General features: G+C 28.3%; 2 protein-coding genes across 3 annotated transcripts in view; one reads left to right on the top strand and one right to left on the bottom strand.

Annotated features, from left to right (window-relative positions):
• Positions 1–15,779, top strand: part of LOC123291107 — an 827,916-nt gene that overhangs the window by 415,389 nt on the left and 396,748 nt on the right. The window lies entirely within an intron of this gene.
• LOC123290824 (leucine-rich repeat-containing protein 15-like) lies at positions 4,216–7,754 on the bottom strand. Its single transcript, XM_044871164.1, has 3 exons — positions 7,505–7,754; positions 4,929–6,310; positions 4,216–4,832 (listed from the first exon to the last, which is right to left on the bottom strand). Exons 1-3 carry the CDS (start codon positions 7,688–7,690, stop codon positions 4,271–4,273), a joined length of 2,130 nt encoding a protein of 709 aa, XP_044727099.1. The 5' UTR covers positions 7,691–7,754; the 3' UTR covers positions 4,216–4,270.

The raw sequence follows: 15,779 nt of genomic DNA, 5'->3' as shown, positions 1-15,779 counted from the left end.
ACATCAAATTCGGAACTGCTATTGAGGATTCCCTAAGAATGGCTATTTTATATATTCCTTTATGCGACTATATGTTCGATTTTGAAATTGTGGAATGAACAAACGTGTACATTAACCTAAATTTACATAAAGCTGTAGTTAAAACAGTGATAATTATTATACTGTCGGGAAATAATCTGGGCAGCTTTACCTGATATTGAGTTGATTTTAAATATGTAGATAATTGAACCTTTTCGGGAGAACATTATTTTATTTGAGGCCATGAGAGCCAGAGTGGCCTAACTGCATTTTTTTCTAAATTAAGCTTTATATTGAAATCTGCTCTAAACTTGAATGACATTCAATATTTAACCTTTTTTTAACTATTTAAAAGGTCAATATTATTGATGGGGAAGATCAAACCGCATACAAAACAGGCTTAAAATTAAAATTTTTGTATTATTACTAGTACAACAATGAAGTTTTTACAACAAGATAGGTTGTAGAAAATAAGTTTCACTGCAATTTATAATCTGAACATTAATCATTAAGTGTTATATTTATAGTCTAGGAGCAGGTTAAATTTTAAAGTAAAAATACTAACAGTCTATTGGCTAGTCTAAGTAGATAGTCATGTCAAAGTAAGAGTTTTGCTATCTCTACACTTGGGTAACGAAAAACATTTCTGAAAAGCAGGGCTTTAATTCTACGCTTACTTAAATTGCTTTAAATGTTTTATTAGATTAGAGAAGTTAAACTATGAAACTAAACTATACCAAATTTAATCCAAAATGTTTGATTTAACATATAATTTAATCACCTACGAGCTGAAAATTCTTCTTAGCCGATTTTTCAAAATATCAGTTAATATTTATGATTAAGGAGACTTTTATTTTCAAAATATTGGCTAGATGAAGCTTAATTTTATAATATAGTGAGGATGTAAATTTATCATATTCTATAATTATTGTTGTATTCAAATTAAACCTAGGAGCTAGGTACGCTTATATATTCAGTTATTTAAAATTTTATTACAAAAGAAGATTTTGGAAAGGATTCCACTCTTTCAAAAGAGGGAAACAATTGAGCCCACGTTCATAATCAACTCGTATTTTCTATAAGAATGCATATTTAACCCGGGTTGTTTTTTATTTACAACCTCTTTTTTGCTTTAATTAGTTAATTAATGTAGAATACATATTCAGAATAAATAACGTCAATGGAAGAATAATAGCAAGACTAATAATCATCGTCAATTCGCGATCGATGTTATTTATAAAAATAATGCCCCCTTTATTTATAAATATTATTACACTATAGGTACTAAGTTTCCATATGTGTAAATATTAGTTATTGGTGGATATAATAACAATATCTATCAGCATATAACAAGTAGAAGGGCGATAATTTTATGCTAAATCTATGTTAGTTAAGTAGTAACAATTGCATATACGTGTAGTAGTAGAGTACAAGTTAACAGTATATAATAATATATCTAATTTGTATGTCATTTAAAGATGTTGCTATAACATAATATTTTCTATTTTAGAATTTATATTATGTTTACGTACAAACCATATTTGTAAATTCTAGAATAGCCAACAACGGAGCACTTTAGATTCTGGCTGTTTACTGACTAACCTCAAACGTTTTACAACGAGGCAACTTAAAAAGCATTGACTTAATAAAATTGTGAATCAGCAGTTTAATCTATTATTCCAAAATTTCTACCATAGATAGTTCATATTTATATTATAGTTTTCTACTGATTAAAATTAAAATAGAAATTTATGTTGAAGCGATTTTTTATCCCAATATCAAAGCTTCCTCTAGTTTGCACGAATGAAGACTAGAGATGGCTTCAACTGCAACTCAGTTTTTTGAATAGTTTTTGTGATTCAGAATTTGATATACAGATGGATGTGATACACTTAGTGGATGTATTTCATAAAAAGAACAAGGAACCTGCATACACCAAACAAACCTATTTAGCTAAAAATAGCGGCCAAAACTTTACTTTCAATTTTCATTGAACAATCCTAGAAACTATAAATCCTGTGTTCCTACAAACCGCTATGCCAATTGACACCATATCATGCCAATTGGCCACATTGCATTTAGTAACAGAGGATTTATATTTACAGAGGTTTGTTCAATGGCGAGACAATGCCGCTAGTCCCAGCCAAATATGTTTGGTATCTATCGTAGGATAAAAACTATATCAAATCGTGGACTTATAATGCGGCTGTATAAGACTGAACTAAAATTTTATTGTTTTGGCTTAACTCTCCCTTGAACAACTCTAAAATTTACAAAGTTACTTTGCCATAAAATTCAGTCGTTCTAGATAATTCATTATTTTTGTGAGATTACGGCAAATAGACTTTAAAACCCATAATATATATACAGATATCGCTAATTATGACAATATTTCTCATACTGTCAAAAGCCAGCCTATAACTTTGGTTTTGTATACAGAGATTGAGAGCTCTAAATTTTGTTGTTGTAAACTATTAAGTAATTAATGTTTGTTAAATGTTCCGCTAGTCCATTGAAATGTTACAATTTTAGGGCCGAACTGAACATTTTCGGGGAGGACGCGATTTTATTTGTGGGACATGTAGGGGGTGTCAATACAACCTTAACCCCAAGTTTGTGGGGTTGGCGCCCTTGTCCCCCGCCCGCCACCTTGAAAAATTTGTGGAAACATATTTTGCTGTATGTCGTAAAACATTGATTTCTCAAAAAATTTGTAAAGACATAATTTGTAGCAAATTGTCGTGACTACAATTTGTCTATGTGACTTTTTGCGATAAACTTAAAATTTAAGAAGTTATGAGCAAAAAAGTAACAAAATCAAAAATTTCTTTTTTTGCTTAATAACTTTTTTTCTTGTCATTTTATCATAAATTTAGATGAGAGCAATATTATAGAGAATACGTTTATGAACATTTTCCCGCAAATTTTATTAATTTTTGTTAATTTTTAACGTAGTTACAAATTTTTTGAGAAATCAATATTTTACGAGATACAGTAAAATATGTTTCCACCCCTTTTTTCAAGATGGCGGACGGGGGACAAGGGCGCCAACCCCACAAACTTGGGGTTAAGGTTGTATTGACCTCCCCTACATGTCCCACAAATAAAATCGCGTCCTCCCGAAAATGTTCAGTCAATGTAACATTTCAATGGACTACGCGTATTTTGCTGATTATTAATTAATTTCCAGTTCATTAACGAATTTTTTTTTAATTACAAATTTATAATGATTTTAGTTATTTAATTATTATTATTAATTTATTAAAACATATGAATGAATGAAATTGAAAGGGACGCTTAGGGTGGGAATTTCAAAAATAATAATTAAAAATTCCAAAAAAAGAACTAAAAAGTATAAAATAATATTTTGAAAAAATTTACCTTTTAAGACTCTAAAACTTTTTAAATTGAAAAAAGCGCACAAATTACAAATTCTTACGAAGAATCAATTCATTTGCGTACATTTTGGGAGTAGTCGATTAAATGTTTAAAAAAAAAAAATTTCTATCTAAAATGCCTGTTCAATATATAACTACTTATCATCTCGTTTTTTATTAAATCAGTTTTTTCTTAGCATCATTTAAATTAAAAAACAAGTTATCTAGCTAAAGAGTAAAATTATTTTCAGAAATATTTTATGAATATTAAGTATGATGAATAATAAGTATTATTTTTATGATCAAGAGGACAAAAATAAATATTACAAAATTTAATTATTTATTGCCACTTATTACAAAATTTAATTGATTTACATTATTTATTATATAAGTAATATATTGATCTTGATCCCAAACCAATACAAAACCAAACTTCTTTTTCTTCCGATTTAGTGAAGCCAACGATAAGTTTCATCTTCTTACAAACATTAGAAATTTGTTAATATCGGACTGTACCGATAATACAAAAACCCTTCAAAATTGATTCTCAATAGCCAATTGAAGCAGTTTAAAAATAAATACCGAATAAAATCCGTACGAAAAAAATTTTCTAAGCAGTTGGTAGTAAGTAGTTGGAACTTTTCAACTGCTTAATAATTCCATCAGGTAATTTATTTTATTTATAGGCCTTTGTATAATGTCGTCTACAAATCAATCAAATCGTTATTTTTAGTACTTAATAGTTTCTCATATTGTCCAAACAATTTCAATTTGTCTACAATATAGCCATATTTCTAAGATCAAGAAAATGTCAATTCAATCCGTTATAAATGAAACAAATGAAATAAAAATGTTAAAAATATTGCTGCATTAAATTATTCATCATCGGATTCTGGCACATCTAATTCCGGACAATAATCATCATTTAAACAAATTGAAGACGTAAAAACATATTGTGAGATATAGAAAGCATAGGGATACAAACTTTGAAGAAATTCTTTGTGAAGATTAAATGTAACAATCGGATCGGTAAAACATACTTTATTCCTCGTCACAATACAGCATGGTATTTGTCCATCAAATGAAAATGGTAAATTTTTCAATCGAAATTCAATTTTTTGTCTTTTTATCGTTTCCAGAACGGGGTCTAAACATGCACACTGCCAAGGATTAAAATCAATATTCACTTGTTGAAGCTTCGTATATTCAAAAACGCCTGGATTTATACGCGTTAATGAATTATCATTCAACACCACTGTCGTAATATTCGATTGACGGAATGTTTCTTCATCAATGTCTACAATATTATTCGATGTAAGAATGACAGTTTGTAATGACGGAACATTATCAAACACTCCCTTATTTAACGCTTTTAGTTTATTGGTTTTTAAGTTTATGGTATTGATATTATTCAAATTTTGAAAAACATTTGGTTCTAATTTTTGTATTCGATTGCGTTTCAAATTTAATATTTCTAATTTTTCTAATGGGCTTAATAATTTTACTGGTAAAAATTTTATAAGATTATCACTTAAATCCAAATTTTCTAATTTACCTAAGGAATTGAATGTATTCTCGTCCAATTTTCTTATTTTATTACTCGCCATTGATAAAACTCTTAGCAGTGTTAACGGTGTAAATGTTTCGGAATGTAATTGTGTTAGTTCATTAAAATCGACGCGTAATATTAATAAACGTGAAAACTTATTTTTCTTATCGTCATCTGAAGTTTCAAATAACTTGGGACCTAAAATTTGTATTCGATTATAGCTTAAATCTAAATTCACCAAACTATTTAATTTTATAAAGGCTCCATCTTCGATTGCCAATAGCCGATTTCCAACTAGCGAAAAGTCGGTCACATATGCTAAGTTATTCAGTAAACCAAGTTGGATAAAAGGTATTTGATTTCCATCCAAAGTTAAAAATTTGAGATTTTTTATATCCTGAAAAAATGATGATGATAAAATTGTTAACGCATTATTTGTTAAATCCAAAGTTTCTAAGAAATTCAATGTAGCAAATAAACGTTCAGGAATTGTTTTTAACTGATTGTAGCTCAAATCAATAGTTGAGAGCTGTTTATTGGATTTAAAAATCTTTTCCGGCAAAGATTCTATATGATTTCTTGATAAATTTAATCGTTGTAATTGTTCCATTGACTCGAATACTGTTTGATCGATATCTTTCAATAGATTGTCCGCTAAGTTCAAACTTTTTAATTTCAATTGATTCTCAAAAAGTTTTTTTTGTAGTCTAGTTAAATTCATATTTGTCAAACTTAAATTTTCCACATTTGACAAAAACCAAAATACATCCTCATCAAGCATTATTTCAAAATTGTTATCAATTTCTAATTCTTGAATCGTTGACCAATCATTCTCTTTTCCATTCGATGCAGCAATGTTTTTTCTACGAAAAACGTACTCTCCCAAAGTTTTAATTTCATTGTACGCTAAATTTACTCTTAACAAATTATGGGAATGAAAGAATAGCATTGATGGAATACTTTTTAAATCATTACGTTTTATATTTAAACTTTCCATACTTGTTAATGGATGAAATACCTCTGGATGTAAATATGTAATACGATTTAATGATAAATCTAAGAATTTTAAATTCGTTAATGATAAGAAAGTATTTTTTTCAAGTGCAATTAAATTACACTGGCTTATATCTAGACGTTGTAATTTATGTAAATTCCCAAATGCCTTTGGTTTGATTGTATCAAATTGTAAATTTCCAGCTAATGATAAATCTTCCAAGTTTTCTAAATTTGAGAATGCGTTTTCCTCAATTGATGTAAGATTGTAAATAGTCATGGATAATTTTTGTAATTTTGGTACTGGTACTGCATTTTTACTAATTTTCCCATCTTTGACCAAGCCAACATACAGCATTGAATCAGTTTTTTGCTAAAATAAATATTCAAAATTAAAAAAATATGTAAAGATTAATATTTATGAGATGAAGAATTTCAATTTTATAAAGGATTCAATTTATCCACAAGTCGTTGTAGTTTCTAAAACTTTAAATCCGTACGTTGATGCTTACGTTAGTTCAATACAATAAATGTTAATAATATTACAAACTAAAATTTTAAAAAAATTGGAAATCTTGTTTAAAAAGTCCTCATTTATAAATATATTAAATTATTAAGCCCGCCATAAACGTCCAAAACCGTTTGCGATCGTGCAAATAATTTCATAATTATTGCGGTATCACAACAGCTTGAGCATTCAAAACTAAGTAGTTTGTACAACGAATAACACAAACACGATTATTGTGCAATTTGTTTAATACTATTGTACAAATCTCGGTACAAACTGTTCTGGACGAAACATGAATGAATTGCTACCCATTCACACAAAGAAGTTTGCACAAACTGAGAAAATACTTACCTAATCCACAACAATTGATTTATGTAAACCAGCTATTAAATTTCGAACTATGAAGTTTACTTTTTATGAACATACACGAGTGTTAAAGTAATTTCAAGCATAAAAATTTAAATAAAAAATATACTATTTCAATTTTGAATATATATGTATATGAAATTTAGACGAGTAAGTAAGAATAAAATTTGTCGATATCTGGCATCGTTTTCGAATTATTGAATATTGAAAATTTTAGTTTAATTATTCAGCCATATTTTTTAAAATAAGCCGGATTCCGAAACATTTTATTCTAAGTTTAATTGGTATTACATAATACATCATCAAAGTTGAAAATATGCACAATTACATTTCAACCCTTAATCTATCCTGTTCGTACATTCCTTATGTGAACGATGAAACTCTTTCTTTTCTATGCTAACAATTTCACTTTTTATTATTGCCTCTTTTCATTTCGAGTGAAAATTACCAAAAACTAGCAATGTAATAATATTCAAACATTAAATAACTATTTAAAGATCTTGGCAAGCTCCCCTAAAAGTTTCAAAATTAATGTATAAGCATTAGAACTAGTTATAAACAAAAATTAAGCTTTAATATATTTGAAGCTACAATTGTCGTACTACCTTAAATAAATTTTATTATTAATTATTAATATTAATTGTTTCCCTTAAATCTCCTTAATAAAAGATTGGTTTTAAAATACATACTAACAATTTGCTCTGCGTCCAACTGTTGTAAAATCTCAGAAAAATCCTCCAAATATTCACAAAACACAGAGAAATCAGAACTAGTAGCAATTGCACAACCACGAGCTGCTACTAATGCTTCTGTACGCGTCAAACAATTTTCCAGGATTATTATGCTCATTATATTTATAATAATTCTTAGTAGATCCATATTTATTGTTGTTGTTTACAATTTACAAATGCAGCCGCAAAATAATAAACACTGAATGATCTCTATTTGTACTCGTGTTAAAAAAAATCAAGGTCAGCAACATCTGCACCTACTGTAGGTCATTTAATTATCTATAATTAAAAATTACTAATTATAATATTTACGAAAACGTGGTGCCCGAAAATGCAATAACAATATGAAAATTATTTTAATTTTATACCTATGTTACGAATCGAGTTTTTGAAGTGCTGCCATTAAATCACAATACATATACTATATGTGATCATCATCATATACTAAATTTGCCAAAGGTCAATAGCCACTTTGTTTGGATTAGTTGGGTTTTTTTAACCGACTTCAAACTAAAACGGAGGAGGTTATCAATTCGACTGTATTTTTTTTAATGTTTGTTACCTCAGAACTTTTGACTGGGTGAACCGATTTTGATGATTCTTTATCTGTTTGAAAGCTGGTGCTTCTCGTTTGGTCCCATTTATTTTGGTACAGTTCTGATCTCGGGATCCATGAGGAAACCATAAAAGTCTTAAATTTGCATTAAGTATGCACGACAAGAGGACGAATATCACTTCGATGATTCTTTTTTTAGTGACAAGTTAGTGAGTGTACTTCAGATTCACTTAAAAGTCACAAAATAAAAAAAACTCTTAACAAAAAGAAAACCGACTTCAAAAGGAAAACTTTTCCAAAATATATTAAAAAGTAAAAAAAATAACGATAATATAATGTAGTTAAAATTATTGTTATTTTTGGAGTCGGTGTCAGCCAAGGAAACAACTCTGACAGAACAGTTTTCTACATTAGCTTGGCTGACACCGACTCCAAAAATAATAATAATTTTAACTACATTATATTATCGTTATTTTTTTACTTTTTAGTACATTTTTATATATTTTGGAAAAGTTTGCCTTTTGAAGTCGGTTTTCTTTTTGTTAAAAGTTCAATAGCCATTAAATCAGAGATTTGAAAGAGTTGGTTTGCATGGTAAGTACTTCAAAATTACACATTTCGGGAGCTGGTGACAGTACATATAGTTTATATACCAAGATACCTAGAATAACTTTGGGATTCGAAATTTTGAGATTAGCAATACGAAATCGAAGTTAGTTTTTCTTTATTAACAAACTGCATGTTGAAAAATAAAGTTCACCATATTAATTAAAATATATTTGTCTGAAAAGAAAGTATAGTGGAATACGAAAAAGTATCTAAGTGCGAACAATGAAAATTGTGAAAATTAACAAGATTTTCGAAAAATAAACCAGGGCAGATAGAATATGAGTACTTATAACATATCCAAATTTCAAATTGCATATATATATATATATATATATATATATATATATATATATATATATATATATATATATATATATATATATATATATATATATATTCTTTATTGATATACAATAAGCAAATCAATGATTACAAAATTACAGCTTGTGTTACAGAATAGTACAAAATTATAAAATATGTATTTACGTAAAAATTTAAAAAACAAATTAAATAAATTAACATAAATTCTTTACAATTTACTAATTAAAATAATATATACATTTTCATGTTTTAATGTGTGTAAAACAACAAACTTGGTCATCAAAACAACAAACTTATCCTCTTCGATAGTATAAAATTTGTATAAGTCGTCACTACTCCCATAGCATGTTTCGGTCGACAGAATCGAGAGCTTTTTTTTTGAGTCAATAAAACAACAGTAAAGTTTTCGCCTTTTCATTGCTAAACATTTTTCTTTTCATAAGGGCATCTATTATGACTATGTTGTCCATAGTTTCATATGATGCCCTAAACCCTGATTGGAATTCAGATATAATATTGTTTTCAATGATCCGGTTTTTGTAATTCGTATTGTTCCAACCAATTTCAAATTGATAGAGTAAAGGGTATAATCGCAGTGCTTGAAGTTCAATATTGTAACCTTAACCATTCTTATCTGGAAATCTGCTATTCTTTATAAACATTTTTTCTCACCAACGAATTTTAGAAAACGAGTTTTGTTTAAGAGGAGTTTTAAAAAAATTTTAAAATTTCACGCCAATAAAATAGTGATTTCACGATATTGTAAAATGTGTATAGAACCGTCTTAAATATCATTACACAACAATTATCGTACAGCAATTATTACTTTATAATAACAATAATAATAATTAAATTTTCAGTCAACAAAGTTTATAGATACTTTATAATAATTATACTATTATACATAAGATTGTCACTGTAATTTGTTCTAATTCATGAAGATAATTCCAAGAATGAACATAGAGATTTGTACATGAGAAAGCATAGTTGATTATAATAATACCATAAATAATATTGATCATTTAATGAATTTAATCATCTTAAAAATAAATCATACTCCATCGTAATTATAAGCTTTTTTATATTCAACTAGCTGGGAACTACCCGCTTTGCTGGGCAACACCCCCACTTGCACCCCTCCCTCCACATTTCCTTGCGTTGGATAACAGTTTTGTAATGTACACGTCATGCTCTTTTATTTGATACCCCACTTAGGTATATTTGTAAATATTCGATATTTCCTTCCCACTTTCTCGCTACACCTTTCTACCCTCCGAAGGTTAAAAAAATTTCTAAAGGTAATTTAAAACATTCTGACCAAGTTTTGAACTATTAAAAGCCATAATTTAAAAATATGAATTTTTTATTCATGAACACCCCCGCAACCCCCCTTGTGGGTGGAATTTCGTAAAATCCGTTCTTAGCTGACCTCTACTTGGCAAAAGGAATATTCCTGCCAAATTTCAAGTCTCTAGGTCTTATAGTTCCAGAGATATCGTGATGAGTGACTATCTATATCTATAGAAAGTCTCCTATATATTTATAGATATACAGAGGGTCCAGTTTTTAACGTTTCATTCTATTTTTTCTTAGGGTGCGAAATTTTTTACAGATAAAACTACATTTAATTATTTTTAAGCTGGTTTATTTATAAGCAGAAAAAAATTTTTTTCGGTGTCTTGTTAATAATCTTAGAAGATTTAAATCTTTTTCAAAATCCCTTTGATTGTTAATCTTTTTCAAAATCTCATGTTTTTCGAGCTGTGGTGCTACTACAATTGAAGTGTTGAACTACAAGCTTAAACGTGGGGGAACTTATTTTGAAGATATTTTTTTTTTAATTGTTGCTTTTGTTGTAAACAGGAGCTTAAGTATGTACATTTAAAATCTGCAAAAAATAAAATATAAGTAGTGGTCCATTAGAAAATCAAAAGTTGGATGCTGTATCTCCTAAGATGGCGAACCACCTCAATATGTTAAATTAGATTTGAATTTAATACTAATATTTGTAATGATGAAACTTTATTGAATATCCACTCTATTATGATTTCCTACTAAGTTAATTAGGTTTATCCTAACAAATTAATCTAGTTTTAAGAATCCGATTTAAATACTTACCTTAAAGTAACTAAATTTCAAATGGACTAAAAAATTTAAAGATAGATTTTCTATTTTATTATGACTTAAATATAACTTTTCTAAATTATTCATTTGTTCAAAAAAATTTGCATCCAAATGGGTTTATTTGATTGTGGGTAATTAACAATACTTTTAACTTTGTTAATAATTGAAATATCATGGGATTTAATTCTCTTCGCACCGTGCGTGAATTTTATTGGAGGCGTTTCCATGGTAACACGATATACTACTTTAATTATAGAATTTTATTGATGCATATGTAATTGTATGGATTACATTTATGACTTGCATTGAAAATTTAATATTATTGTCTCGCAAATTTAAATAAATAATTATGATAATTTACATTTGAAAAATAATATTTGTGCAATTTGATTTCTTCTTTTCACAATTTTTAATGCATTAAGTATAATTAATTAGTGGTTTTCAATATCTTGAATTTGGCATTTTCTATAATTAGCATGTAAAGAATTGCAAAATAGTCATAACAGCCTCCTTTATCGCCGAAATTTTTCACTGGAAGCGCTGGCATCGATTTTATTGTCCCTACATGACTACGCACACAACGAATTAAGATATATGGACAGGTATTATTATTAATAAACGTGACCAATTGATTTTTTTCTGTTGCTACCATGTGATGTCTCAAACAGTGTGGCACGTAATAATGGTTTAATACGTGCTAATTTATTATAACTTCAAATCTAAATGTTTGTATCAAACTTGTTAATTTAAAAAAGACCTATATCTTCTTCTAGTGATAATAATTGATTTTTAAAAATTTTGAATCATTTAAAAAAATTAAATTATCTAGTAAATGTAATTACAAAAATGGCCATTGATTTCCATCGAAATTTATTGAATTTAAAGTTGAAAATTTTGAAAAAATTATGAGATAATATTGTCAATAAATTATTTGGTAAATGCATCGAAGGAATTTAATCCTTTAAATAAATTATCCGGAATGGTTTTTAATAGATAGAAACATTTTGTTAAATTTAAAACAAGCTGCACTAAAGGTTCAAATGAATTATTAGATAGAATTAAAATTTTTAATCGTGATAATGGATCGGATCAAATTTAGGATAATTTTTTTATATTTTGCAGTGACTTTAATGCCTCTAACTTATTTTGTTTTTCAAACATATGATTTTTTAATTCTAACAAATTTAAAATTGATTTTAGATAATTTAACTTTACTTTTGTAAATATATCTTCTGCGATACGAATATTCAGGTGATTATCAAGTTTTAAATTTATGATACTCGTTTTGTAAACAATATCGCCTTCATTATAATTCTCCCGAATTTTTCGAATACGACAACTTTCTTCATTAAATTTTTTTTAAGCATTAAATTCAAAATTTTCAAACTATAAAAATTTAAAAATAATGATGATAGAATTTTTGATTATTTACTCTATTTATTAATGTTTCCAAACTAGTTAATTGATGAAATGCTTCTGATTCTAAATGTGAAATTTTATTTTCTGATCGAATATGTTCAATTTTCTTAATTCTGAAAATGGAATTGCATTTTCACGTATGGTTCCAACACTTATAACTCCGTTGAAGGTCAAAATTTATGTAGCTTTCTATTATCTAAAAATAAAAAACATAAATCAAAATGAGGAACTAAATACTTACTTCTGGGAAATATTTGCATAATACTATTTATCCCAATTTACATAATGTTAATTTTTATTTAAGATTACTTCAATAAAAGGTAGGTATGCAGCCAAAATAGTACGTAGGATTTCCTAACTATTTCTCCTATATTTTTGCTAACTGAAACTGAAACAAAAAAATAAATAAATAAATTTCTATAGCATAAAATTTTCTGCCAAAAATCATTTAAAAAGCGATGAAAAAAACAAACCTACCTATGAATTAGCAAAGGCTAATAAATCAAAACTTGGTGGCAAGCCTTGGCGCGTCTTTTGCAAATGCTAATTAATCAAGCCTTGGTTTCAAAATCATAAGTGGTAATCGTATTAAATATTATACATACATAATATGATTGGCCTGCCGAACAAGTCTGCGAACCCATTTGACCAACTCGATAGTCTCCCTTGTTGTACAAAAAATGTTAAAACTGTCTACCATACGTAATTAGTCACTCAATAACTATCATACGTTGCTAGTCAATACAGTCAGCTCTGGAAAATATCGGCCTATCATATGTTGGCGGACCATCCAGCCAAAACGCTGAAACTCAAAAAAAAAAAACAACCGTGACATCCGTTGAAACAATAAATATCCAATATTGAAATGAAGTTCTCATTCGATACTAGTACAAGATACATTTTTAATTATCAAGCTTTTCTATGAGGTATTAGCACAACGTGTGTTGAACTGTGAAAAAGTATAAAATTGGCGGTTGGTATATAAGCAAATCAGCCCCTCCATTATTCTTCGAATTCTCGATTTTTCGCTTGCTGAAATAGTTTAGCAAGTAAATCTAATGTGATAAAGAAAATGAGGACCTCCGTGATATTTCTAAAAGACCCCATACAATTCGGTATCAAAAATATGCACACCACTTTTTAGCACTTCGGCAAAGTAATAAGCTTAATGGCAAAGACAGCATCATTAAAATTCGCGATTGTTATAACTTTGAAGGCTCTTGAGAAGACAAATTACTATATATTTTCCTTCCAACTCATTCAACGAAACCCCATACAATATGGTGTGATAATTAAAATTTTCTATTCATACACTCATTTAGTTTAACATGGATGAAATGGGGACAAACGGATGTGTCGCAAAATGACTATTCCGTTTTTGTCATTTTGAACAGAACTCTCAAAAAAAATTCCCGTATTTAATGCTTTATCGTAATAAATAATAAATAAGGAATTTAATATTAATACATACCGTACAAAAATTTTGAATCCAATTTTTGCGCGGTTTGATCAATTGCACCAAAAATTACATACAATATTTACGTCACTTTCCATATTTAAACATGAAGTATCTTTCATAAGAGATGGTTACTTGTAGCGGAAATGCAGATAAATTGTCGCCATCATTTTTTTCTTGCGTACCTTTACTAGATTTGTTCTGATTTGTCAACCTAAAACACAATAAATGTATTAGAAATGTTAAAATTCCTTCAAATATAAACATTTCTGTTTAATTTAAAACAACTATTATATTGTCTGATGTTTTAAATTAAACAGAACTACTATTATTATTGTCTGATAAAATAAATGCCGCCAACTTTTGTAAAATATGTCAGAGGAAAAGCAGTGTTTAAAAAACTTTCAAGGGTAACCACTTATTTTTCATAAGCATGAGTATCTAGTTTTGTTTAATTATACAATAACAAATGCGAATTAACAAAAGGGAGTGAAGATATTGAAACGAAAACAATAAAGTCTCAATCAGAGTTCCGAAAGTTGTCAACTTTCCACTGGGCGCAATTTTCACATACCTGTACAGCGGTTCCATCCCAATTTTAACAATCCAGCTTAATATTTCTTCAAAGAAGAATCTTGGAAAAAAGCCTCAACTAAGACTTGTTCTAATTAGGGGAAGACAATTCATCAAGGTCGAAAATTTGACCTGTCTGTTAAGTGACAGTAAAATATACTCATGCTCATATCTAAAAAGAGATAAAGAAAGAGTTTATTATTATTTACTTGGTAAATGATGACTTTCGACAAAACATATTTTTAAGTAAGTGTTCTACAGTGTTGTTATAATGGAAAAAGACCCCGCAATATTAGATAGGAAAATGGCTTTCTGTAAAAATTTTCTAATCCACCCCAAGATGTTTTTCGAATCATTCTGATCAAAAGCTCTCATGGCCAACAATAATTTTTAACGAGTAGTTTTCCAGCTACGGGTGATCAAAGCTACGAATAATATAGTTTTAGTTATGACTAGGAAAATGACTTTCTGTGAAATTTTTTCAAACCACTTAAAAATTATCTTCAGATTGCTTTAATCAAAAACTCTTCCGGCAACAAATCTTTTTAACTAGTAGTTTTCGAGCTACACATACATTATTTTTATAGTACTTATATGACTACGAAAATAGCTTTCTGTAAAACCTTTTTAAACCACCCCAAACTGTTTTTCGGATCGCTCTGGTCAAAAGCTCACACGACCACAAAAAATTTTTAACGAGTAGTTTTCGAGGTACCGTACGTTTCGAACAAAAGTTGTTTCTTCTTTTATGTAAAATGACTTTTTAATTGAAACTATTCCTCTGTTTTTTAGCAGCTACGAATATAAGTTTATTTTTCGACCATCTTAACAGACAAAAGTCAAATCGAGGCATGAATGAGATGCCTCATCGAATAGCAGTATGGGGGCACCCCACATTTTCTGCGTATATATGGATTTGGTTTTGTACGATTGCCAAAATTTTATGTTTTTTTTCTTTCGATATTTATAGTGTCTGGCAATAAATAAATACTGCCGACAAAGTGTGTTTAGAAAAATAGTTAATAGGTAACAAAAAATTTTTGAATTTTGTTATATTTGTTTTTTATTTTTATTTTATGAAGGCGTGGGTAGAATAAAATAAAAATAAAAAGTAAAATAATGGCGACCAAAGATCAAAAAGCTTTTTGTATTGTACTAAAAAGGTTGAAGGTACCTACA

The sequence above is a fragment of the Chrysoperla carnea genome, chromosome 1, assembly GCF_905475395.1.
Source record: "Chrysoperla carnea chromosome 1, inChrCarn1.1, whole genome shotgun sequence".
In the NCBI taxonomy this organism is placed as follows: domain Eukaryota; kingdom Metazoa; phylum Arthropoda; class Insecta; order Neuroptera; family Chrysopidae; genus Chrysoperla; species Chrysoperla carnea.
The sequence above is the reverse complement of the archived record's forward strand: the minus strand, read 5'-3'. Positions and strand labels throughout refer to the sequence as shown.